General features: G+C 48.6%; 1 protein-coding gene across 14 annotated transcripts in view; it reads right to left on the bottom strand.

The window, feature by feature from the left end:
• Positions 1-25,382, bottom strand: part of CHD3 (chromodomain helicase DNA binding protein 3) — a 2,755,261-nt gene that overhangs the window by 1,323,827 nt on the left and 1,406,052 nt on the right. For all 14 annotated transcript variants that reach the window (XM_069646310.1, XM_069646296.1, XM_069646309.1 and 11 more), the window contains exon 24: positions 10,980-11,229. In XM_069646310.1, the coding sequence (XP_069502411.1) occupies positions 10,980-11,229 (250 nt within the window). The remainder of the gene's footprint in view (positions 1-10,979; positions 11,230-25,382) is intronic.

The raw sequence follows: 25,382 nt of genomic DNA, 5'->3' as shown, positions 1-25,382 counted from the left end.
TTTCGCTGGCGGGCAGGATAGGGGTACTGAAGATGGTGGTACTCCCCCAACTCCTGTATAGATTTGCGAATGTACCGCTATGGCCGGGAACCGAATTCTTTCAATCATTGACACGTAGCCTCAACTCCTTCCTTTGGCACTCAGGCGCGGTCCGTCTAAAGCTCAAGACCCTTGCCACCCCCATGGAGGCTGGAGGATTTGGAGCTCCGGACTTCCTTAATTATTGGCTGGCGGCACAACTCCAACACACTGCACACTGGTTCAATGTAACGGATCCCCCCCCCACGTCAGACTGGAAAGGTTATCGATCAGTGACCGTGATATCCGATCTCTAGTGGTCACACCCATGCCGGTGTTGTCGGAATCGCTGGATCCCATGACCTGCACATCCCTAGCTTTACATAAATCTTGGCGAATACTGGGTATCATTCACCCCTTTCACGGCAACTTTCCAATTTGGAACTTCCTTCCAGAAGTCCCACATGTCCCACCCTCGGTGGTCCGCACATGGGCCGAGGCGGGATACGAACTACTACGTGACGTATTCAAACAGGGAAACTTTATAGAATGGCCCGACCTCCCGGCCTCCCTTAGGCGGAGACCCTCCGTTTGGCTCCAATACTCATCTCTCCGTGGGGTACTCAAGCGCAAATACATAAGTTTTCCGGCATTGCCACCTGATGAACCTGCAATTACCGAACTATCCTCGCCTTCTCCTATGAGGGGAAAAACCTCCAGGCTATACACCCTGCTCCAAACCAGATCACCCCCCGCATTCTCCAAACTGAGGCACTCCTGGGAGTCAGATCTCGGCTCCGAAATATCTGATGAGCTGTGGACCCGTATGTGTGCACGCACTCAGTTGATCTCCTTTAACTCCCGATTCAAACTAATTCAATTTAAGGTGCTCCACAGATTCCATTATACCCCGGCTAGGTTACACCGTATGTCAAGTGACTCCTCCCCTAGATGCCCGAGATGTGGCAGTGAAGAGGCGGGGTATATACACATGATCTGGTCTTGCTCTCGACTCACCCAATTTTGGACCTCAGTATGCTCCACTATCTCATCTATTCTCGAGTGCCCCATCTCCCCGTCCCCAATGCAGTGTCTATTTCATGATTTCCCAGAGCTTCATCGTGACTCCAGGAGGCTGGCTAGCCTCTGTATGCTACTAGCTGTGCGTACAATCCTACTCTGCTGGCTTCGGCCGAACGCCCCTACTCACGCACAGTGGCTCAGGGCAGTCACGTGGGCCTCTGACACGGAGGAGTCCTGGTCGATGCAACAGCCCGCCCACTCCAGACCTAGGAACATATGGCAAAAATTCCGCTCATACATGTCCTCCACTGTCACCGACTCTGTCCCTGCATCCCCGGACCCTTCTCTCGCCTCAGCTCCAGATGACTCATGATTCTCTCCCAACTGTCTTTGGTCTGTCCTCGCATGTGCCCCCCATCGGTATACGTTGTTCCCTGTACTACCCTATATGATTTCTTCAATTGTACCATACTGATCTGCGATGAACGCGATCCCCTTTGCATTTCCGTTGTATTTACATGCTTTATTGTAATCTGCCTGTGCCTGTTGTACCAAGCTGAATAAACAAAGTTTTAAAAAAAAAAAAAAAAAAAAAAGACAATTTTGCTATTGAATCTCAAAACACACAATGCAATTCATGTTTGCTTTACTATGTAATTGGCTAGGTTTTTGTGATTTCAACATTTCAATATATACAAGAGAGATCAAATGGCAAGACCTTAGAGAAATATTGAAAGGAGTCTTCTGTCACAATGCAGAAAGCTGCCACATAGTAATGATTTCCATACAGTTTTTGCACACGTCGCCTGGATGTCACATACATTTTACTCTCTTGCAAAGGAGAAAAGTCATTTTTACTCTCTTAAAATCACTTTTACTGTCGGAGTTGAAACATGCGAGTAAAATACTCCCACCTCAAAATCTTATCTGGAGCACTGCATATAGTTTTAAGTCCAATCCCTATGTTGAATGAGGACTTGGGCCCAAAAGTCATAAATGTTTCTTCTCAGGAGAGGAGGGATGGGTAGGAAGAGTTCTTGTGGTGGTGAAAAATATTCCAGAAGACTTTTCAAGAATATTACCGGTAAGTAAGATGATTTTTCTATCTTTTAGAATAGCTTTTAGAACAAATGTTTAAAAAGTGAAGGAATGGAATAAATAAATGTTTATTCTAAGGTTTATTATAGGGGCAAAAGGTGTGGCAGCTGTAATTATTGCGATTACTCACCACCCTAACTCCGATTTTCCCAAGTGACTAGGCAGGTCGAAAAATGTTTTTCCGGTTGGGTCCTGGAGCTGAGTGCAACCCTTTCCAATGAAGAATTGCAGCAGGTACCGATGCAGGCCTCTTCAGGACACTCTACCAGACAGAATAAAGCCTGTTCCAGCGACAGTCACCGCACACAGGCGACAGCAGGCATCTCTCCTGAAGATTTTATTCTAACAACTTGAAAGTTGAGACAATAAAGCATTTGATCACTGAATGCCCTGCATTACTCTCCCTCAGAAAGCGATAATTTCAGCATATGTTTGTAGGATATCAAATTTTAGACTCTGATTTATTGTGGATAGTCCTTTATGACAGCCAGAGTCCAAGAATAAATGTGGCGATGGTTACTTTATGCAATCGCTAAATCTATTGTTAGCGTTGAAAACATAAAACATTGTGAAACATTGTGCTGGCTCTGTCAGATGTATCATTTTGTACTTAAATTGGGAAACACACTTTCGAACAGATAGGTATCAGTGAGTGGGTTAGTCTCCTCTGGGACATTTGTAATATTGTTATTGTGAACCTTATGTGTCTGTGCTTCCCTTTTGTATTTTAGTTACCATTTGCAAACCTCTGTTGTTATCGTTTTCTCCTCCTCTTCTCCATCATTTGTATTTAACCTTACTGAATTCTCTGTTTTATATTAGTTACCAACAAAATGAAGCGATTGAAAATAATATATATATTTTTTAAAACATTTTTTTATTGATGCTCTCAGCAGCAACAGTGGCACCAAATTAACACATCATACGGTCGCATATACAAAAATATCATCATTGAATGTTTAACAATCTTGCATTTACATGGTTGTTTCAGTGTCTGAAAACATATCACATAGGTATGCCCTGAAGGGGCCCCAGATGTCCTTTGGTCTGCTCATACTTGGTTGAGTCAGCACATACTGCTCCTCACATTCATTTATGTAGGTTAACTCACGCAGGAAAGTGTCCATGGTGGGGATGTTCGGGCTCTTCCATGCCTTCAAGATACATCTCTTGGCAATGACGCATGACAGATTAATCAGCCTTCTAATTTTCTCGGAGCATTTACCTATATCACCAAACAGATATTTTTGTGGGGTCAAGTGTGGGGGGATCTGTGTGATTTCAGCTAGCATAACTGCAACCCTCTTCCAGAACCGTGTGACAACTGGACACTCCCAGTACATGTGATAGGATCCCGCTGACAGGGACCCACATTTAGGGCAATTGCCTGGATCATCAGGCGTAAATGTAGCGATTCTGGCAGGGGTATAATGCAGTCTGTTTACGATTTTAAACTGTATTTGGCGCAATCCCGCATTAAGGGACACCCTCTTCGTGAGTGTGCAGTATCTTGTCCATTTGTCTTCGGGTATTGGCATTTTCATGTCTGCTTCCCATTTCTCCTTTACCTGGTTGGTCGTAGAGGTGCGAGTCTGTATTGTCTTATAAAGTTTGGAGATTCCCAGTCCACCCTGTGGTGTGACCAGTTGTACACACGGGTGGGAAGGGGGTTCATCAGGAAAGGATGGCCAACATGCTTGATATGCGGATCTCATTCGGTAGTACTGTAGTGTCCGGAGGTGCCCACCTCCCATACCCCTCGTGAACACCGCCAGGGTAACAAACTTTCCCTCTATGTACATGTCTCCCACCTTCATCTCTGTGTTAGGGTCCCAAGTTTCCTGTATACTAGTGTCAAATGTGGTGGGGGGGGGGTTTGGGGTATTTCCATAGGGGCATTTCGGGGTTATATGAGATCTCTATTTTCAGTTTTTTATATATAGCCCCCCAAGCTTTTACCGTGCAACTCACAGGGTCAAATTCACAAGAGTCCTTATGTCTAGCGTTGAAGATGACCGACCTGATGTCGGTGGGCATCGTGGTGTACTCTTCTATTCGCGTGTGAGGTGAGTTGTCCATTTCATCGTACCAGTACCTTGCAAACTGTGCCTGTGCCACCGTATAATAAAGCTCAAAGTCTGGTGCAGCTATTCCCCCTATTTCGTATGGTTCTGTCATTCTCTCCCAGCTGATTCTAGCCCTTTTCTCATTCCAAATAAACGGCACCATCATGGATCGAAGCCTGGAGAAGAATTCCCTCCCAGGCCATATAGGGATATTTACAAATAGGTATAGCAATTTTGGAAGTACAATCATTTTGAGAATGGCAATTCTACCATGTAATGAAATTGGGAGATGCCTCCAGACCTGCAGTTTAGTGTTGAGTGTTTGTAGTGCCCGATCATGATTATCAGTGTATAGGGTCTCTCTATTGCTAGAGACCAGAACCCCAAGGTATCTGATGTGATGTTCAGACCACTTGAGGCCGCACATTTGAGCTGGGCATTTTGTGGAGGGGGTGAGCGGGAACACTTCTGATTTGGCACTGTTTACCGTATATCCCGAGTACTCTGCAAATTCGTTGATATCTGTCATGATAGGGACAATGTTTTTGTCGGGTTCACGGATATACAGCAGCGTATCGTCCGTGTATAATGATATTACTTGGGTGGCTCCTTTCAGCGTTATGCCCCTGTTATTATGTCTTTCCCGTATCGCCGCCGCCGCCATGGGTTCAATTGTCAAGGCGAAAAGGATAGGGGAGAAGGGACATCCCTGCCTGGTACCCCTGCCTAGCTTGAACAATTCAGATATAGTTCTATTTGTGCGTACTTTCGCACATGGGGCTGTGTAAAGCAGTTTGACATATTGAATAAAATAAGGGCCCACCCCGAACGCCTCCAATACCAGGAAGAGGTACTCCCAGGAGACCGAGTCAAACACTTTCTCGGCGTCGAGGGATATCGCTACTGCTTGCTTGTTTGGGTTAATTTGTGACATTATGCCGAATAGCCTACGTAGGTTTAAGGCAGTGGATCTTTGGGGAATAAACCCACTTTGATCCGTGTGTACAAGTATTGGCGTTACGGGTAGCATGCGGTTTGCCAGTACTTTCGCGAAAATTTTGGCATCTACATTTATCAGGGATAGGGGTCTAAAGGATGACATGTCCTTTGGCGGGCGTCGGGGTTTGGGCAGCACTGTAATTATGGCCTTGCGCATCGTCTGTGGCAGTATTTGTTTACCTAGAGCCTCCCCCCACACTTCCAGCAGCACGGGAAACAATTCTTCCCGGAATTCCTTATAAAATTCCACTCCAAGGCCATCCGAGCCCGGTGCTTTGCCAGACGCGAGCCCCTTGATTGCCTCGGTGAGCTCCTCAGCCGTAACAGGTTGCTCCAATATTAGTTTATTTTCTACTGTAAGTTTAGGGAGGTCCAATGTGGCTAGGTATTTTTTGATCTCATCCGGGGATTTCCTATCTTTATTTGCGTATAGTTTTTTGTAAAAACCAACAGATTCATCATTTATTCCCTGCTCGCTTGTTATTCTCACGTTTTGTGTCGTATGAATCGATGCAATTGGAGCCATTTGTTTTTCATGCTTAACCAAATTGGCCAGCATTTTCCCTGCTTTATTCCCTTCCCCGTATCTGTGAGCCCTGGCAGGGGCTACTATATATTGCACCTCCCTTACTGCCAGTCGATCAAATTCCCTAAGAGATTTGTGTATTTCAGCCAGGGTGTCTCCACTGTGCGTCCGGCCGTAAACTTCTTCTAGTGCGTTCAGTTCCCTCACCACCCTCTCCAGGTGCCAGCGTACTTCCTTTAGAAGGCCCGTGGTTTTAGATATCAGGGCTCCTCTCGCCCAGACTTTAAATGCTTCCCAAACTGACGAGATCGGTTCAACAGACCCGACGTTATCTTGGCAATTTCTGTGTGTAGGGTTTCAGCAACGTTTGGGTCTTTTAGTATATCTCTGGGCATTCTCCATCTCCTCGTCGGCCTAGGGGCATCTCCCAGAGTAATTTCCAGTGTCACCGGGGAATGATCGGATAGTGTGCAGGGAAGGATTTCGCTATTCTGTAGGGCGTGTGCTGCATTTGAGGAGACGAACCAATAGTCTATACGTGACTCCCTGTCATGTACGGAAGAATAAAACGTGTACCGCTTGCTTGTTGGGGGAAGCACTCTCCAGGCATCCAGCATGGACAGTTGCTGGATGATCTGCTTCAAAGCTAGTGCCGTCTTGGAAGGCGGCCTGATTGCCTTGGCGGATCTGTCCAGAGTCTGGTCAAGCACCACATTGAAGTCCCCTCCCCATAATATAGTTGCCGCTTCATGTTTAATAAGGATCTCAAGTATGTGTAAGTAGAAGTCGGGGTCATCGAGATTGGGACCATTGGTGTTAACAAGGGTCATGTGTTCCCCCGCAATTTCCCCCCAGACCAACACGTATCTGCCCATCGGGTCCACAAGGTGACCCTTGGCGATAAAACCTAGTGATTTGTGAATAAGAGTGCATACCCCTCTGGACTGAGAGGAATAGTTCGTATAGTAGCACTGTTTGCCCCATTTTGCCAGTATTTCCTCATTGACCGTGCCCTGTGCATGTGTTTCTTGCAGCATTAAAATGTGGGGCCCATGTCTGGTGACATGATTACCAACCTTCCTGGCCTTCATTGGATTATTTAGGCCTCGGGCATTCCATGACGTTAGTTTAATCTTCAACCCGTCACCCATTTCCTATGCATACATATTGTATTGTATTGTAACAACCATGAATGCACGAGCAACCAGAACTAGGGTTGCACCAGTACCTTTTTTCAATGAACCAACAACCTTCAACAGTGCAAACTCTCCTCTCGGACTTAAACTCGTCCGGTTGGTTATCACAACAAAAAAACTTCCCCATTCGCCCTGTCCCACCCACCACCCACATCATCTGCCCCAACTTGACGATGGACCCAGATAACTGCTTGGAACATTCCTGAGGGTGCTTCGTTGCCGTCTAGTGACCAGCCATCTGGTCGCCCACATGGGAGACTCTACGGCCCGATAACATCGGATCTTGATCCAGTTCAGCTGTGTTGACTTTGCATAAAGAAAAGCATGTTACTACTACAAAGGAGGCGCAGTTCATCCGTCTATCGGATCTCCTCTGCCTTGACCCGGGCCAGGTCTTACATTTGGGTCCCTTATGCGATCCCTGGGGGGCAGTGGAATGGAGGCCTCCACGTATGCCATTGCCCCTGTAGGGTTTTCAAAAAAGTGGGCCCTGCCTCCATGTTTGATTCTCATTTTCGCAGGGAAAATTAAAGCATAAGGTATATTGCGGAGTCGTAGCTGTTTCTTGAGCATCTCATAGGATCTGCGTTGTGTTTGTATGTTCGCAGAGAAGTCTGGGTATATGTGGATCCTGTTTTCTTCATGGTGCAGTGTTCCTTTTTCTCTGGCCAGACAGAGTATCGTGTCTCTGTCCCTATAATTCAGGAGACGTGCAATAATGGTTTGGGGTGGAGCGCCCGGCTTGGGGGGGTGGTGCAAGGGTACGGTGAGCTCTTTCCACGAGGAAATGGTTTGAAAGGGATTCTTCCCCCAGTACGGATTTCAGCAGCTCTTCCATCCGTCTCTCCATGGAGCATATGGAGCCTTTGCCAAACATCTCCGCCACCCCAACAATGCGAATATTATTCCTGCGGGATCTGTATTCGAGATCCTCGCACTTGCTCTGAGTCTTACGTAGCTCCGACTGGAGCAGGGCTATATCACAGCCATGTTGCGAGAGTACATCTTCATTTGCACTTATCCTGTTTTCTGTTTCCGAGATGCATGCGCTTTCCTTTTCCACTCGCGCTTTCAAGGATCCAATCGTCGCCACTATGTCATCCAGTTTTACGTTGACGGCCAGAAACCCATTTTGCACAATTGTTGCCAGGCGATCCAAGGGGTCTGTGTCTCGGTTTTCAGGTGTTTGTGTTGCCCCACCTGTTGTCGTCTGCGGCTGGGAGCTGGCGAAGGAGTCCATTGGGCCGGTCTTTCTTCCCTCTGTGACCTTCTTCTCAGTGCGGCCCATTAGGTAAAGTGACCACCTGCAGAGTGGATTGTGCTCTCCCACGTGAATGGAATCGCTGTCCCTGCGATCAGTTATTGCCCACTGCGGCTACAATGGACAGCCCCTGCCCTGATACCACGGCCAGGATGCGCCGCAGTGCAGGCAGGAAACTGGGCTTTTGTCGCTGCAGGTGAAAGTTCTTCACTACAGGGGCCCGGTTGCGGAATTCCACAGCTCCGGCATATACACGGGTATTGGCCACAGGGTATGTCGTCCATATGATCACTACATGACTCCCTGAAGCAATTTGCGTTGTGGCGGCCTGGTGCTCATTCCGGCCTGTCTCCCCGCCTCACCTCGTTTCCCTGTGGTCTTGGAGTTGTGCCTGTTCACGGTTGCCAGCCTGTTCCCAATGTCTCCCCACCAATCGTGCCCCCAGCTCTCAGCACTTATATGCCCGAATTTCTAGTGTCCTCTGAAGGAGTTCAACAGGTGTGGAGTCTGGCACTCCAGCAATTCGTGTCTTTTTACAACAATCGGGCTGTGTCGCAGTTCACCTGAATGATCCATTGCTGATTTATCTGAAGTACGCTTCCCTGTCTAAAGGATTATGGCAGTACAGTTCTCTCAATTGGCGAGGTATTGGGTGTGTTGAGCAAATTTTACACCCTACGGCCAGCTGCGCACCCAGCCTCACCCCGAGCCGCCGCCAACACTGGCAGGCCCTGGCCCGTTGATGCGCTTGTTCCAGGTGATCCAGGCAGGGCCCTCACGCACTATGCGCTTCACAGCCCGCAGCAGCGGCCGCCTTATTGCAGGGCGGCTTGCCTCCCACCGTGCCTCCCTGCAGCTTGGCCACCCGGTGTCACAGGCCCCCCGCGCACCCCACCCCCCCAGCAGCCCACTTACTTCGCCAGCGTGCATCTGCTGGATTTCTGCCGTGGGGGGTCCGGGGCACGCGCTGCAGTCACGGCCGTCCTCGGGCACTCGGTGGGAGCCCTCTCAGGCCCGATGCAAAGAGAGCCGCCTCAGGCTCTCAATTCGGCGAGGAGAGGGAGCCGGAGCGCCGCTGCCCCCAAACAGCGCCTGTATGTTGGTAGGCCGCACCTCCTCCTCCGGACTCGCGTAGAAGTAGCGTGGAGCCTTGCAGCGGTTACGTCGCAGCTCCCTTGACGCTGCGACTTCACCGGCCAATATCTTCTCAATCCCGGTGTCGGCGAGCTCCGTTTTCCCAGGGGCTCTTCCTCGGGTCCTTCGCCACAGTGTTTTATAAATATTTTCCGAACAGCTGCTGACTGGAAGGATATTCGGGGTAACAGGATTTCGCTCGAGCTGGAGCTGTCCACCTAGGCGGCCATCTTCGACGTGCGCAACAGCACACCCCGATACTAAATAATATTTTAAATATGCTGTACATATATTTTGTTTTGTATATTTGAAAGGCTATTTTATCAGCTATAACAAAAAAAAAGAAAAAAAAAAGATAAGAGTTATGTTAATGGGTATTCACATGGGTAAAGGAATTTACTGATGAGAGGAAGATGAAATTGAGTGAGTTGCCATGGCTGTGGGTGCCAGGGTATGGTGGGTGACTTAACGTTTGGCGTCTACTGTTGTTTGTAGGCCTTGGTCATAGTGGGCAGGTTGAAGTCCATCGCAAGCCTTCATTGGGAAGAGATTCAAAGAGCATCCCAAAAATTGGGTTAGAGACCTCCAGGGTGCTGGTAAATTGGGACAATAATAGAAGGGATTGGAGGGTTGAGTTCAAAAGATGAGGTGAGTGAGAAGGTAGCAGCAGAGAAGATGTGGTGACTGTGATCAAGAGACCAAAACATGCATCTTTCTTGAATGGTCAATGGGAGTGAAAAGGGTAGCAGAATAAAAGAGCTGCAGTGTTTTGTGACAGGGCGGATGGTATGTTTCAGTCACAGTTAACACAGTAAGGAGTAGCAAAGTGGCGAGTAAGAATGAAGGTTTTATTACAGAGAGATGAAATATTCTACCGTCCTATACCGAGTTCGGCAAAGGAGCAGAAAGAGGTGGAGTTCGCTCTCAGGGTGTTAGGAATAGGGTGGTGAGAATTATGATATTAAGTAGCATGGCAGCAGTAAAAGAGCAGAATAAGATCTTCAAAGCCAGTGTATCAGAGATAGAATATTAAGACCACCATACTGGAAGATAGTATTTGGCAATAACTTTGAAGAAATGTGAGTTTTGATATACTGGAGGCATGGGGGTCCTTTCGGGGTCACAGTTGGACCCCTTTACTTTTTCACTGCTTTAGAATGAGATACTACCAAAGGTCTCTGGAACCTTTAAACCTGAGGGACAGGCATGTTTCTGAACCCACACCCAATCATAGAATCTAGAAAGGAAATGTCCCAGCATTGCAGCATTGTATGGCACATGACTCATAGCAAGGACATCCTTTAGAGGTAAAAAAAGGTTGCAACAGTGAACGCTATTCTATCCACTTACAAATCATATGCATCCCCTTTATCTGCATTTGTGGGATGTCACTCATCGCAAAGGCTGTGAGGTGTGAATTCTTGTGATAACATTGCTTGTCAAAAAACATGCGTTGTCACTACTTGTGATTTCATCACAAGCCAAAAGGTATGTGATTTCACTACTGCGACTGATATAATCTATGTAATAAAAAGAAAACGTGTGAATAGATGGCCTTATTGCTACCCTTTGGAGCTAGCTCAAAGATTGCACCATGACTGCTTCAAAATTGATAATTACTAAACATAACATAGTGAAAGACATTGCCCCCTTTTTACCTCCTTGTAGTCGAATGCCCTCTATTTCATCCTTAAAGAGTTCCTCAGTGCCAAACTTCAGGATATCATCCAGTTCCTGTTTGGACATACTGCCAGCTTTGGAACCCAGTCCTGGCCGCACCACCAGGTGAGTCAGCATCATCTTCCTCTTGGCCACCTGAGTAATGCGCTCCTCCACGGAGGCACGGGTGACAAAGCGATAGATCATAACCTTGTTGGCTTGACCGATTCGATGAGCTCTGCTAAAAGCCTAAAAAACAAACAAACAAACAAACAAATAAGAGTTTGGAGGGAAAGGACAAGGTCAGATTTCCATGAGATGCAATTCCCTAATTGCAAACTTCTAATGCAGCACAGATAGATTGGTTGGGGACTGCTTGCGGTACTCCAAAGAATATGGAGGGTGTGAGTTGGAAGGTGTTCCAAGTTAAAACTCTGCTTTCATAGCCTTTTTTCCCTATGGTCGACTAGAACACTTATTAAAGATTTTAAAAGTTACTGTAGTGACTACTATACTGCTAGTCCAGAGTCCCCTATCTCAAATGCTTTTGGGTTGTCCCTTCATGTGGACATGGCCAGAGACTTTGCACAGTAATATTCCACAAATGTATTAAAAGTCCCCTGCTTTCCTCCCCCCCCGGGATCAGTGTGTATATGTATAATAAGAATAAACACACTATGGTTTGGCTTGCCTCAGTACCTTTTCATCAGACTACCCATTTCTACCACATGGTTTGAGGGAGGAGGGTGTGATGGTGTATGTAGAAAAGAAGACCATGATATACAAATACTTTATCCCTTAAGATGAGGAATCAACAAATTACTTACCTCTCTGTAATGCACTTTTTGATGGATGTTCTGGATTCCTCACTTATGATATCAGTATCTGCAGCAGGCTGAAAAATGACAACCTCTGCAGGCATAAATCTGACAAGACTTTGTTGTGGGTCTCTGAGCTGATAGGAGTACTACATGGATGTTGTCCGACAAGTCCCACTCCTCTCAGCAATTGAACATTAACACTCAGGATGCTGGGGTTCAGGTGGAGTACCCACCCATCTGACTGGGAGAGTAGGTCCTCTCTCATTGGGAAGTACCAGGGAAGGCAGGCGGGTGGACATATCCAGCAACTCTGGATACCACGCCCTCCGAGCCTGGTCCAAGGCGATCAGAATCAATATGGTCCCATACAGGTGTAATCTCTTGTCTACTAGCGGAATGATAGGGATAGGAGAGAGTGCAAGAGGAGGTTGAATGTCCTCTCACCTGTCACTGCGACCTTCAGAGCGACAAGATGAGAACGTCCGGGAGCAGAACAATTCGCTCTTCCGGTTCACATTGGAAGCGAACAGATCCATTTGAACTTTGAGATATTTTTCCTTGGTCCCAGAGATGTATGGAACAATTTCATCATGGGTGTCTGAAGGGAATCCTGCATTCGATCATGGACCCCCAATGGTCGATCAGGATCCAGGCAACGGTCAAGGTACCAGCATTGACGGGCATCGCCAAGGTACAATCCTCAGTCTTTATTTTTTTCGGCATGGAGATCCCTACAGAGCAGGCCCAACAGTCAAGAAAGGTGGAGTGAGTGTTCCACAGCAACGTCAAGTACCATGGAAGAAATGCTTCCAGCCCTGATGGATGGGATCTTCCAAGTGGTGCAGCAGTTCAATGCTGGACAAGTGATCCCTGCCCAGAAAGAAGTGCCCCATGTGTGGATGACAAAATACACAGAGGAAGAGTCAGTACAGCAATTTCAGGAGAAGGAGTAGGAGGTGAACTGGGAGAAAGTAACAAATGACCAGGAAAAACCTAATTACATTCACCATTTCCTTCCCCACCGGACAACAATATGGCTTTCCATGTTCTAATGAGAAGGGTGGCAAGTAATATCCACCTGGATACTCAAGGGCCATAGGAAGTGGAGGACCTTGTCTCAAAAGCTAATCTAAGCAAGTCCTGAAAACCAGCTCTCTTGATCCTTAATATGCCAAAGTTTTGGCAGTTGGGCAGCAAGTCTTCATGGCATTCATGCCAACTGCGCCAATCGCCTGGACAGAAAGTACAGGGCCCCAGACTTTGCACCAGTGTGCTTCAGGAAACATCTTTAACTGGATTATATTGTAGCAATGGTGGTGAGCCATAAGGATTAAGTTACTTACGTGTAAATCCTTATGGTGGTGAGCCATAAGGATTAAGTTACTTACGTGTAACTCCTGTTCTCCAGCATTGGTATCTATCATAGTTTCACATGCTGTATGAATATTCCCAGTCATCAGGATGGAAATCCATGGTAACGTAAAAACTGAAAAACTCCAGTCACTGTAGTGCTCTAGTGCAGCCAATAAAAATGGCTCCCTTATCCCAACCCCTGGAGGCCATCATCAGATTTTGGCATAGCACAAAGTGAAAAACCAGAGGGTGTTCCACAGCCTGGTCCCGGGGATGCCGTACTCAGGTGGCCAGGGAAAGGCCATCGCTTTTGGATCCCGACCCGGGGGGTTGCCAAGCGAGGGAGGATCACTTGGGTAGGGGGTCCTCAGGGAGTGGGGGTAAAGCACCTGATGGTGAGACATGAAAACCCCCTTTTTCCTTAATCCATCTAACCCCTCATTGTATGGGAAACTACAAATCTCATATATCCTCCCAATTTCACATTGACAACACAGCCGAGGAAGATGAGGAATGAGGCCAGGAGGATTAAACGTAATAATAAAGCTACTCACCGTAGTGACTTCCTTACTCCTAGTCCATAGTCCCCTTTCCTCCATACTTATGGGACATTCTTCCGTCCTGTGGGACGGGACTGGAGCACTTTGTAAAAAGCATCACATTTTTCAAAAATGCATCCTTCCTCTCTTTTTACGCGGGGTACCGCACGCGGCCATAACCCCGCCCTCCTTAGCTCCGCCCAGCGCTTCACCCATCAGTCCTTTTCTATCGCCAGGTCTAAGACCTTTAAGCAATAACAAAGGAAACTTTTTAGAGGGGACGGCGGGCGGGCGTATGGAGGAAAGGGGACTATGGACTAGGAGTAACGTACTGACTACGGTAAGTAACTTTATCATACTCATGCGTCCCGTCCCCTTTCCTCCATACTTATGGGAGATTCCAAGCACTCCTCACAGGAATTACAGATGAATGGAAACTCCTTACTGAAACAGGTTCCTAAGCACAGCTTGACCAAACTGAGCATCGGCTCTGGAGCTCAAGTCCAGACAGTAATGCTTACAAAAAGCCAATGGCGAGGCCCAAGTAGCCGCTTTCGTGATTGTCTCCCAGGGAACATATTTTTGGAAGGCAACGGCAGCCGCCTTGCCCCGCACAAGATGAGCATGAATTCCCTTTGGGGCCAAAGACCCTGGATGGTATACGCCTCAGAAATACAGGCATCGATCCATCGGGAGATGGTTGCTTTGGGGGCCGGCTTTCCTTGCGGATTTCCAAAGGTCAAAAAAAGTTGCAAAGAGTTCCTAAGCTCAGATGTTCTACCAGATAGAACTTAAGGGCTCTTCAAACGTCCAGGCAGTGCAGAACCCTTTCGGCCTCTGAGGCCGGGTCTGGAAAGAAAACAGGCAATGAAATTGACTGATTCAAATGAAAATCAGAGACCACCTTTGGAAGAAAGGAGGGATGTGTATGCAGGACAACCTTATCCTTATGAAAAGTAAGGAATGGATGCTCTACCGACAAGGCCTGAAGCTCACTTACACGCCTTACTGAAGTCACAGCAATCAAAAAGGACACTTTCCATGAAAGGTACTTAAAATGGACAGTAGCCATGGGCTCAAAAGGCTTATGTATGACACAAGGCCGTAAGGACCACATTCAAATCCCACCTTGGATGCAGGTTGCGAACAGGAGGATAGAGATGCATCAGGCCTGCAAATTGTCTTTTAATGATTGGATTAGGCAGTGAAAATGCGCACTGGGCAGTGGACAAATAAGCAGCAATAGCCGATAAATACTCCTGCTGGACAAGACATGAATGCCAGACTCTGCCAGATGTGAGACAAAAGACAGGACCATGTCAATAGTAGCCTGCCTGGGGTCCAGCTACTTAGCCAAACACCAGTGGCAGAACCGTAGCCATTTACATCTATACTGAGATCTTGTAGAGGGTTTCCTGGCCGTCTGAATGATGCACATATTATCCGCAGACAAATTGAAACGTTCTAAAGATCTGAACTCAGGAACCAGGCCGCCAAGCTGAACGATTGTGGGGAGGGGTGCCACAGCTGATGATCGCGGCACGCACACCGATAGATGCTGAAGCTCTGAAAACCAAAACCTGGCCGGCCACCAAGGGGCTATGAACAGGAGGGAGCAATTCACTGTCTTCCTTAGCTTGCAAAGCGCCCGATGGATCAGAGGCAGGGGCGGAAAAGCATAGGCCTTCAGGTTGTGCCATGGAATTTGGAGAGCATCCCTCAGTGAGGAGGCTTTGAGCCCGTTCCTGGAGGCATACAGGGGAAGTTTCCTGTTTGTAGGCGTTGCAAAAAGGTCCACTTCTGGAGTGCCCCAACAGCAAAAAATATCCCAGAGTTCTGTTCAGTTCCCACTCGTTGCTGACAATTGCTCGTCGGCTGAGGGCATCTGCAGTGACATTCAGCTGGCCCGGGATGTGTACTGCTACCAGCTAGATACCATGCTGAATGGCCCATTCCCAAATCCGAATGGCAAGCTCCACAAGAGGAGGAGACCTGGTACCCCCCTGCTTGTTGATATAGAACATGGACACTGCATTGTCCGTGCTAACCGGGATCACCTTGTTGACAATGCCTGGTTTGAACGCTTTCTGCGCCAGGAATATTGCCAGGAGCTCCAGATAGTTTATATGAAGCTGTCTGTCGTGTGGCAATCAAAGATCGAAAACCTGAAGCTGATCCAGCATCGCACCCCAACCCAGAAGGGAGGAATCCGTTGTGACAGTCAATAGTGGGCAAGGGTCCTGGAAGGGAGCGCCCACCGACAGATTGCTGAGAGATGACCACCACAAGAGGTCCGCTCTCATGAAAGGTGGAACCAGTATCATTTTGGAAACTGGGTCCACTGCTTGAAGCCATGAGCTCTAAAGAGCCATCTGCGTCCACCTCATCTTGAGACGAGCAAGAGGAAGAGCCAGCACGCACAAAGCCATGAGGCCCAGAAGCGTCTGGAACCACCAGGCCGACATGCTCTCTGACTGCATAAACACCTGACACGTGTCCAGCAGATCCGCCATTCTGTCCACAATCAGGTGCACTCTGCAATCGATCATGTTCCAATGAAAACCCAGGAAAATCAAGTCCTGAGAGACTGTCATTGAGGATTTCCGCCTGTTCACTGACAGCCCAAGGTGGAACAGGAGCTGGAGGAGAGACTGAAGGTTGCTCGAGCCTTTCAATGGACAAGGACTGCGCAGTAGCCATTCGTCCAAATACGGATACACAAGGATACCCTGTAGCTGAAGATAAGCTGCAATGACCAACATCATCTTCGTAAAGACACGCAGTGCTGAGCTGAGACCAAACGGGAGAAAACGAAACTGGAAATGCTCCTCCCCCATGGAAAACCGCAGGCATTTCCGATACGGGCTCCAAATGAGGATATGCATATAAGCATCCTGAAGGTCCACCACGCTGAGCCACTCGTCCTTCTGTAGAGAAGACTTTATCTGACAGGAGGTGATCATCTTGAATTTCTCTTGGGGAAGAGAAAAGGTGAACTGGGAAATGTCTAGGATGGTGCGCAGGCCAGCCTGGTTGGGTTTGGGCACCGTAAACAGACAGGAGTAGAAGCCCTCCCCCTGCTCCCCTAGGGAAAATGGGCTCCACCGCCTTGAGATCCAGAAGCTTCTGGACCTCGGCTCTGAGGGAGGGCATCCCCGACTGCTGGAAGGGAGGATTGATGGGTGGGGCAGGGGGAAAGGGCAAGCGGAAGCCCGCACGAGCAACGAACAAGACCCACCGATCCTCTGTGATGGTGTGCCACGCCTCCCAGTGAGACGCAATGCGCCCACCCACCGGAGTCTCGTGCGAGTGCCGAAAAACCTCATTTAGCAGGTTTCTCGTGGCGAGACCCCCAGATCCTGAGGAGGAGGCAGAGGACCGAAAGAAAAATCACCCTCACTGCTGACGCCGACGGGAGTTTCCAGCTGGAGGATCAACTCTACGTGTCTTTCAATCCAGAAACCCCCAAAAACCAGAGGAGGACCAAGGCTGCGATGGCGTTCTCTGAGCCCTGAAAGGAGGTTTCACCAGGAAGGACAGGGACTTGGCTGTCTGGGTGCTGTCCTTAGTCTTAGTCAGCTCTACATCCGTTGACGAATGGAACAGTTCTTTGCCGTCAAAGGGCAGGTCCAGAACTTTATCCTGAACCTCCTTGGAAAACTTTTGGCATGAAGCCAAGCCTGACAAGAGGTGTCCACGCCAAGCATGAGGCCCCGAGCCGAGGTATCGACATGATGCCCTGCAGCCTCAAGAATATCCTGCGCCAGGACTCTGGCATCTGACAAGTCAGCCTTAAAATCGTCCAACTTGTCCGCAGGAATGAACTCCTCAAATTCCGACAGACCTTTCCACATTTTCATATTCGCCCCCGCTAATATGAGCTCTGCATTTGTCTGGCGCAACTGCAACGCCGAATTAGCAAAGATCTTCTTCCCCAAAAAGTCAAGAAGCTTGTCCTCCTTGGCCAGAACCTGAGCCGCCGTTGTTGACGACGCTGATACCAGTCTGGATTGTAGCGTAGCGGCCGCCACCACTGTGGAGGAAGGGAGCGGGCAAGACGCTAAGGTTACCTCCTCCGAAGTATGAAGCCTATAACGAGCATCAATCTTTTTGTTAACGTGCAGTCCAGAGTGTGGCTTATCCTAGACTTTGCGGACCTCGGCCAAAACATCCTTCTGGAAGAACAAGCCAGTGCGCTCCTGAGGAGACAAGGTGAACGCCCCATAAAGCACCCCTTCTTGGGGAGGTGGTGCCTCAGGTACTGGAACATCCAGAAGAGCCATCATGTCCAGTACCCGGTCATGGAACGCCCTAACAGAGCGGTGCTGGTCATTGCCGTCCTGATCCCCTTGCGTGTCATCCAACGCGTCCAGATCGACCTGCGTCACATCTGGCACTGCCGCAGACTTGTCTACTGGAGACAAGGGAGGCAGGGGTGGAAGGGCTGGAGGTGGGACAACTGGTAGAGGTGGAACAGCTGCCGGAACAACCGGTGCTACGACAGGGACCGTCGGCACAGGATTCGGCACTGGAGGACAGATTTCCTTAAAAAGACCTTGCATAAGCTTCTGAAATTTTCCAAAAAAGGCATCCTCTGTCGAAGGCTTAGACACTGGGGCGGGCGGAGGCCTCTCATGAGAGGAGTAACTCCAGACCGTAAGGGAGAGGCCTGCCAAGAAGGGCCCTCTCCAGCTGTATTAACATAGATCAATGGCACAGACACCGCAGGAAGCGAGACCATTTGCGATAATGGCATCCAAGCGTTCCAGTCATAAACTGGATGAAACGGAGCACAAGGAAATCGATGTTCACCTGAAAAAATGCTCTCAGCACCCAAATCCGATGGCGTAGGTGTAAAGGAAGAGTCCAAAATGCCCGCCGTAGTTCGCACGGGAACAGGCTCCATTTTGTAAGTTCCTGCGGAGAACTGCGTCACATGTGTGAGTGAGGCAGGGGTCTTCACAGACGGGTCAGGGTTCTTGACTTTAGCCTTGACACAAGAAACCTTGGCAGAGCCGGTACTGTGTGGCCTAGGAAGCTTCAGAGACATACTATCGGCCAAATTAGCCTATAAAAGAGGAACCTCGGCCACGCCGGTAACAGAGGAATTACAGTCAGCAACCTCACTCTGTGCCCCCTCAACAGAACTGGTATCACCAGCAGTGCGGGAACGATGAGGAATCCACCTTACCGACAAGACCTTAACAGGCCTCTCAGTTCTGTCGGTCACCTTAGCCTCAGACACAGGAACCTCAGACCTGAGTCCGGTAACAGCTCCCTCACGAGGGGCCTCAAACCTTGGTTCGGTACAGAAAGCCTGTACCGAGGCCTCAGGGCACGCCCCAGTGTCTATATGGGAAGCTCCAGACAAGGAGACCTCGAAGCAAGCTCCGGTACCCCCAGCCTCAGTATAACTGACCGATAGAACAGCCCCCACAGTAGGGGCCTTGGATTGTAATCCGGTGTAGGCAGGCCCCTTACGGAGGCCCTCGGAGAAAACTCTGGTACCATTTTTAGGCCTGAAAGGCACCTCAGGGGAAACCCCAGTAACAGAGCTTTTGAAGCTCCTCCTGGACCAGGAAAACCCCGGGAAGGAGTCCCCCAGTCGGGGTGCCCTAAAAACGAAAGAACTTACCGGACATCTCTTCTTCTCGTCGATGAAACTCTGAAAATGCGGAGGAGGCACACGCTGAAACACTTCCTCCCATCGCTCCAGACGACATTAAAGAGCCCGGACCAAAAGGGAGTCGCAGTAGAAGCACAAGTCCCACCAGTGATCCGGACCCAAACACTCTAAACAAAGAGGATGGGGATCCGCCCTAGCGAAGCGTCGCTCGCAAGAAGAACAAGATGGAAAATCTAACCTAACCGGCATAAACGGACTACTACGAGACCGCTAAACTGGAACAGGAGAGAAGGATACTGGAAGGAAAAAATCTTCAGAAGATGCAAGTGCGTCCATCCCGAACGTGCGGAGAAAAGGACTGAAGGGCGATGCGCTGGGCGGAGCTAAGGAGGGCGGGTTTACAGCCGCCTGCAGTACCCCGAGTAAAAAGAGAGGAAGGACCCATTTTTGAAAAATGTGATGCTTTTTACAAAGTGCATGCGGTCCCCTCCCACAGGAATGTCCCATAAGTATGGAGGAAAGGGGACGGGACATAGGAGTATGCAAATTACATACACTTGCCACTAGTTAACACTACCAGTCACGATAAAAGATGGTATGCACAGGCACACTCTGAGCGAGGCTTGGTGAAAGAAGGAACAACTATTTCGGGCCTGCTGGGAACCAGGCTGTCGAAGTTGGAAGGCCAAGGTGCTGATTGGCTGCTGCGGAGAACAAGTGAGAGCCAGGCGAGAATTCCATCCGTTCGGGAAGCCATAAGCGTTGTATGACCGAAAACCAATGAGTGGAAAAGGCCTTTTGCGCTCATTGGTTTTCGGTCATAGAACGCTTACGCCTTCCCAAACTTCAAAGTGATTTCAGGCAGTCCGCAACCCTCCAGGGTGAACAACGAAGTTGGGGAGGAGCAGAGGAGTCGTTGGTAATGGCCTTGACTACTACGGGAAAAGAATTGAAGATAGAAAGCCAATTAACAAGACCAATGAGTTATCCAAAGCAAACAAAAGCCCAGTTTCTGTTAAGAGCAAGAAAAGGCATGTAACGCGAGTTGAAGGTTGCACGTGTACCGATAAAATGCGTAATGAAGAGAACAATGATTGAATGCTGAGAAAGGTATACAAAGTAGCAGAGTGGTCCTGCAAAGCGGAATCGAACATTCGAATGTCTCTGTGAAATGTTCTGAAAACGGGAAACGAAGGCCAGAAAGTAACTGCGATCCTGAACGAGAGTTGATTGAGTGAAAGGCAATTTATATGAACTTTGGAAGAAGCCAAGAAACCAAATTAACTTTGAAAGATGCCAAGTGGGCAAATTAACTTTGAAAGATGCCAAGAGAGCACAAGTACAGAGGACATGAATTTTGCAAAATGCCAAGAGGCCAAAATTAAAACTACAAGTACCAAGAGGCATTGGTGTTGTGTGGGAACATTGAAAGATGCCAAGAGGCCAAAAGTAAAACTACAAGTACCAAGAGGTATTGGTGTTGAATGTGAACTTTGAAAGATGGCATTAGGGCACAAGGAAAGATAATAAGGAAACCACCAGTACCAAGAAGCATTGGTGTGAAAATTGTTGATTGTCAAATTGTTTAAAAAGAGATTGAAGTGGTCATGCAGAGGTCTACATAAAATCCTTGCAGTCTCGAAAGTTGTTGACAGAAAAAGAGATAAGAAAGAGCGCGGGGAAGGGAAACCACTCAAATATAAAGACAGGCTTGAGCCCAGCGGAGGGAAGCTTGTGCTGAACTGTGATGAAGTCAAGAGTGGAATGTGAAAAGAGAGGCAGGCTCGAGCCCGGCGCAGGGAAGCCCGTGCTGAATAGTGGCAAAGGGAAGACCAAGGGAAGAAGTGTGTATTTATGGTAAAGCGGACGACACCTAATGAATTGATTGCACTGTCAAAAGTTGAAGCCCAAACATGAACTGTTGAAGTTACCAGCAAGCCAGAGTGTACAAGACTGACAAAACTGTGCCATCCAACTATCCTTTTTAAGAAACTCTTGAGACTCCATGATTCTGAACGTGGGGAAGGGAGTTGTTACTGAAGCTTGACATTTCTTTTAAGACACTATTTTTCCTTTTTTTGTATTCGCTTTACACATTTGTCATTTTGAGAAGGAGGGCAAGGTTAGGTTTTCTTAGTATAGGCCTTTTTATTTTGACTAGACTGACTGGGACTTGTTTGTTGTTTATTTTATGGTGGAGATTAATCCCATTTTAGAGTTAGGGTCAGTTAGGAATTTCACCAACCTCAGTAAGCTAAAAAATAAAAGTTTTCTAAACTTGCATCTATTGTGTCTGTATAAATTCACCCCATAACATTTTGCGTGGCACCGCTTTCCCATGGAGTGCTGCGGTTATCCTCTCCATAGTACCTATGTTTATGGGACATTGATACACTCTTTCTTTCCTGGTATCTTGGTACCTTTCCATTGCATAACAAGGCAGGCCCTCGCTGCAAGCAAGAGGGGCGCTGCCACCCCCGTCAGCCTTCTGAATTCCCCATCAATTTCCTCCATCCCAAATAGTATCAGAAACTGCGTATTAGTACAGTGGATCCCATCTAAATCCTTAACCCAACCCAACACCTCGTCGTAAAGCACCCTAATACGGGGACATCCCCACCACATGTGGCAATAATCAGCCCTCTCCCCACACAGATGCCAGCACATGGGGCTAGCCGACTGGAACATCTTTAAAAACCTGACCGGGTCATATTGCCATCTATGAAGAAGCTTAATGGCGTGCAATTTGTACTGACTAGCAATCAAGATCTGCAAGGCCCCCTTACATATTCTCCCCCAAAGTTCAGGGTCTATGTCCGCCCTCACATCCCTTTCCCACCTTAGCCTTAGATTCTCAGTTGACCACTTCCCAGCATTTACCAGTGCGCTATAAATGGCAGAGATCAAGCCATTTGTTTCCCTCCTTTGGTCTAGAAGCTCCTCAAAGGGGGTGAGGTCCTTCTCCCTCCATTTTACGCCCGTAAGGACACCCTTTAGCTGAAGGTAAGAAAAGACTGAGAGGGGACCTATGCCCAATGCCTCCTCCAGGTCCGTGATTGTAATAAAGGTGCCTGCTTTCCAGAATTGGCCCACCCTCTCTAGCCCTGCCTCAAACCAAGCTTGGAATCTTTCGGGATTTGGGATCGCCTTGACGGACCCCGGGTGCCCAGATATGACTCAGGGGAGATGGACATGTAGTAATTCCTTGCGTGTCAACCCGCTCCCGCCAAACCTCCCATATGGTAACCAGAATCGGGTAGTCCCTGACCCTTCACAGAAGCCATTCTGCCACCGTAGCGAGGGCTAAATTGTTATTATCTAGGTCAACCCACTGGAGTTCCTTCTGCCTTCTTAGATGGGGTATGAGGACCCTCAGCTGTACCGCTACATAGTATTTCTTCATATTCGGAAGTCCCATCCCCCTGTCTTTTGGCAATGTAAGAACATCATCATCATATACTACTCTCGCTTTCTTCCCCTGCCACAAAACGTTTAGACTCGCCCCCTTTACCTCTCGGGGAGGCATATCGGGAGCATTTGGAATGCATAGAAGAATCTAGGCAGGCAAACCATGTTGAGGGCGTTTAGTTTAGATATGGTCAGTTTCCCCCATCTTTCAAGGTTGGCCCGGAAACCGGAAACAAGAGGGAGGAAATAGCTTCAAATAAGGCACCCACCTCCCTTGTAAGATTAATACCAAGGTATCGCAGGGTGTTCCCTCTAACCGTTAGTCCCAATGGGGCAAATCTATTACCATCTCCTTGCCCAAATTCCTTAATTGGAAATAGGACTGACTTGGCTACGTTAATCTTGATGCCGAATAGTTCATCATACTGTTCAATCATTGGATCGCCCTAGGTAAGGAGGCCAGGGGGTTCCTTATGTGCAACAGCAAGTCATCCGCGTATAGGGCCACCTTATACTCTACCCCTCCGACCGTGAGACCTTCCACTTGGGGGACTCTTCTAATTCTCTGTGCCAGGGGTTCTAGGGAGAGGGCGAATAAAATCGGTGAGAGAGGGCAACCCTGCCTCGTGCCCCTACTTAAGTTGAACCATCGGGAGTAACTGCCACTGACGCCCTGGGTGAGGGGTACACCGCCATTATCTCCCTCATGAACTTAGATCCCAACCCCACCTTGCCCAGGACCTCCTCCAGAAATCCCAATCCAATTCCACCCTGTTGAACACAATGTCCACTGAGAGAAGGGCCGGAACTCCCCCATATTCCGTGACTCATGAATCAAATGCAGAGTTTTCAGCATCATGTCCGCTCCCTGTCGTCCCATAATAAAGCCGACTTGATCAGAGTGAATCAGGTGGGGCATATATGTTTCCAGTCTCGCCATCAGTACCCTTGTGTAAATCTTGGCGTCGATGTTCAGAAGCGATATGGGACGGTAAGACCCACACCTTCTTGGGTCTCTACCTTCCTTATGAATCACTTTAATTAACGCCTGTGAGAATGATTCAGGGGCTTCCCCCGTCTCCAGAATATTATTAAAGAGTTCCACCATAAAGGGGAGGAGGGGGTAGATAAATGACTTATAGAAGCCTGCTGTGTACCCATCTTCCCCCAAAGCCTTCCCCAGCGGCAATCCTGAGATCGCCCTTTTGATTTCCTCTGCTGTAATTGGGGCATCCAATGCGTCAGCCTCCTCTCGATAGAGTCTCGACATCTGCGTATCAGCTAAATCTCTCCTCTCCGGATTGGCCTCTGATTTGTATAGGGTCTCATAAAATGTCACAAATGCTTCTGGGATCCCTTCCTTCCCTGGATCTCGCGCCCCTCCCCCTTCGTCTATGGCCGCCACCCACCTTTCGGATCACTTTCCACTTGATGTCGCAGCCAGCAGTGCGTCTGTCTTATCTCTCTTCTCATAACATTTTTGTTTCAGGAATTGTAATTTCCTAACTATTGGGCCTTCCTTGAGGTGTCTAAGCTCTTCCCTTTTCTGTCTGGCCTCGAGGACCCTGATCTCCCTGACTTCGGCGGCATCCCTTGACAACCTGTCAAGGTGGGCAATCTCCTCCCTCAGCCTGTTCTCGATTAGTACCCGCTCCCTCTTCTTCCTAGCTCCCTCCTTAATCAGGATCCCTCTCCATGTCGCTTTACCCGCTTCCCACACTGTCTTACTTGGGATCTGTCCCCTGTTATTTATTTTAAAGTATTCCCCAATTTCTTCAGACATCTCCGCTCGAAACACGGGGTCCTTCCACAGTGACTCATTGCATCTCCATTTTGACCCTTTAGGCGGTAGGCCCGACCAGTCTACATCCACCGTTACCATGTCATGGTCCGACCATGTGACCGGGGTAATCTTAGAGCCCTGCGCCACATCCCATAGCCCTCCCGAGACACACAAGTAATCAATTCTAGTGAAAGTACTGTGGGGAGGAGGGCGGATAAAAGGTGTACCCTTTCTCATTCGGGTGATAGCTCCGCCATGCATCTGTGAGCCCATAAACCCCCAACATCTCCATGACCCCACTGCACCCCTCCCCGGCGGGTTCTGTGCTCCCGGACCTCCCATTTGCCTATCCAACTTAATATCAGCCCATAGGTTGAAATCACCACCCAGGATTATATGGCCGGATGCCTCAACCATCATTTTTGGGAGTGTCTTCAGCAGGAACCGTGGCAGACCCGTTTTGGGGCAGTACACCATTGCTAGCGTAAAACTCACGTTCTGTAGAGTACCCACAATCATCAGGGCCCTACCATCTACATCTGCTCACACTTTGGTCACCTCCATTTTCAGCCCTTGCCTGATGAGAATACCCACCCCTGCCTTCATCAAGGGATCAGAGCCCCAGTATTCCTGTCCCAATCCCCCACCGGGACCCTCCGTTCCTCCCCTTTGCCATATTTGGTCTCCTGAAGGGACATAACTTCGAGGCCTGCTCTACAAAACTCCATGGCCACTAATTACCTTTTTGTGAGTGAATTCATTCCCTTGACATTTAACTGCCCACCCTGAGAAGGCCACCCCCAAGAGCCTTAATCTACTGCCATTCTCGCATTTCCGTGACCGTATCATCTCCTCCATCACCGGGTGGCCAA

This window comes from Ambystoma mexicanum, chromosome 1p, assembly GCF_040938575.1.
Source record: "Ambystoma mexicanum isolate Mex_15411 chromosome 1p, UKY_AmexF1_1, whole genome shotgun sequence".
NCBI classification, from domain to species: Eukaryota; Metazoa; Chordata; class Amphibia; order Caudata; family Ambystomatidae; genus Ambystoma; species Ambystoma mexicanum.
Note: the sequence above shows the minus strand (reverse complement) of the source record. Positions and strands in the feature narration are given on the sequence as shown.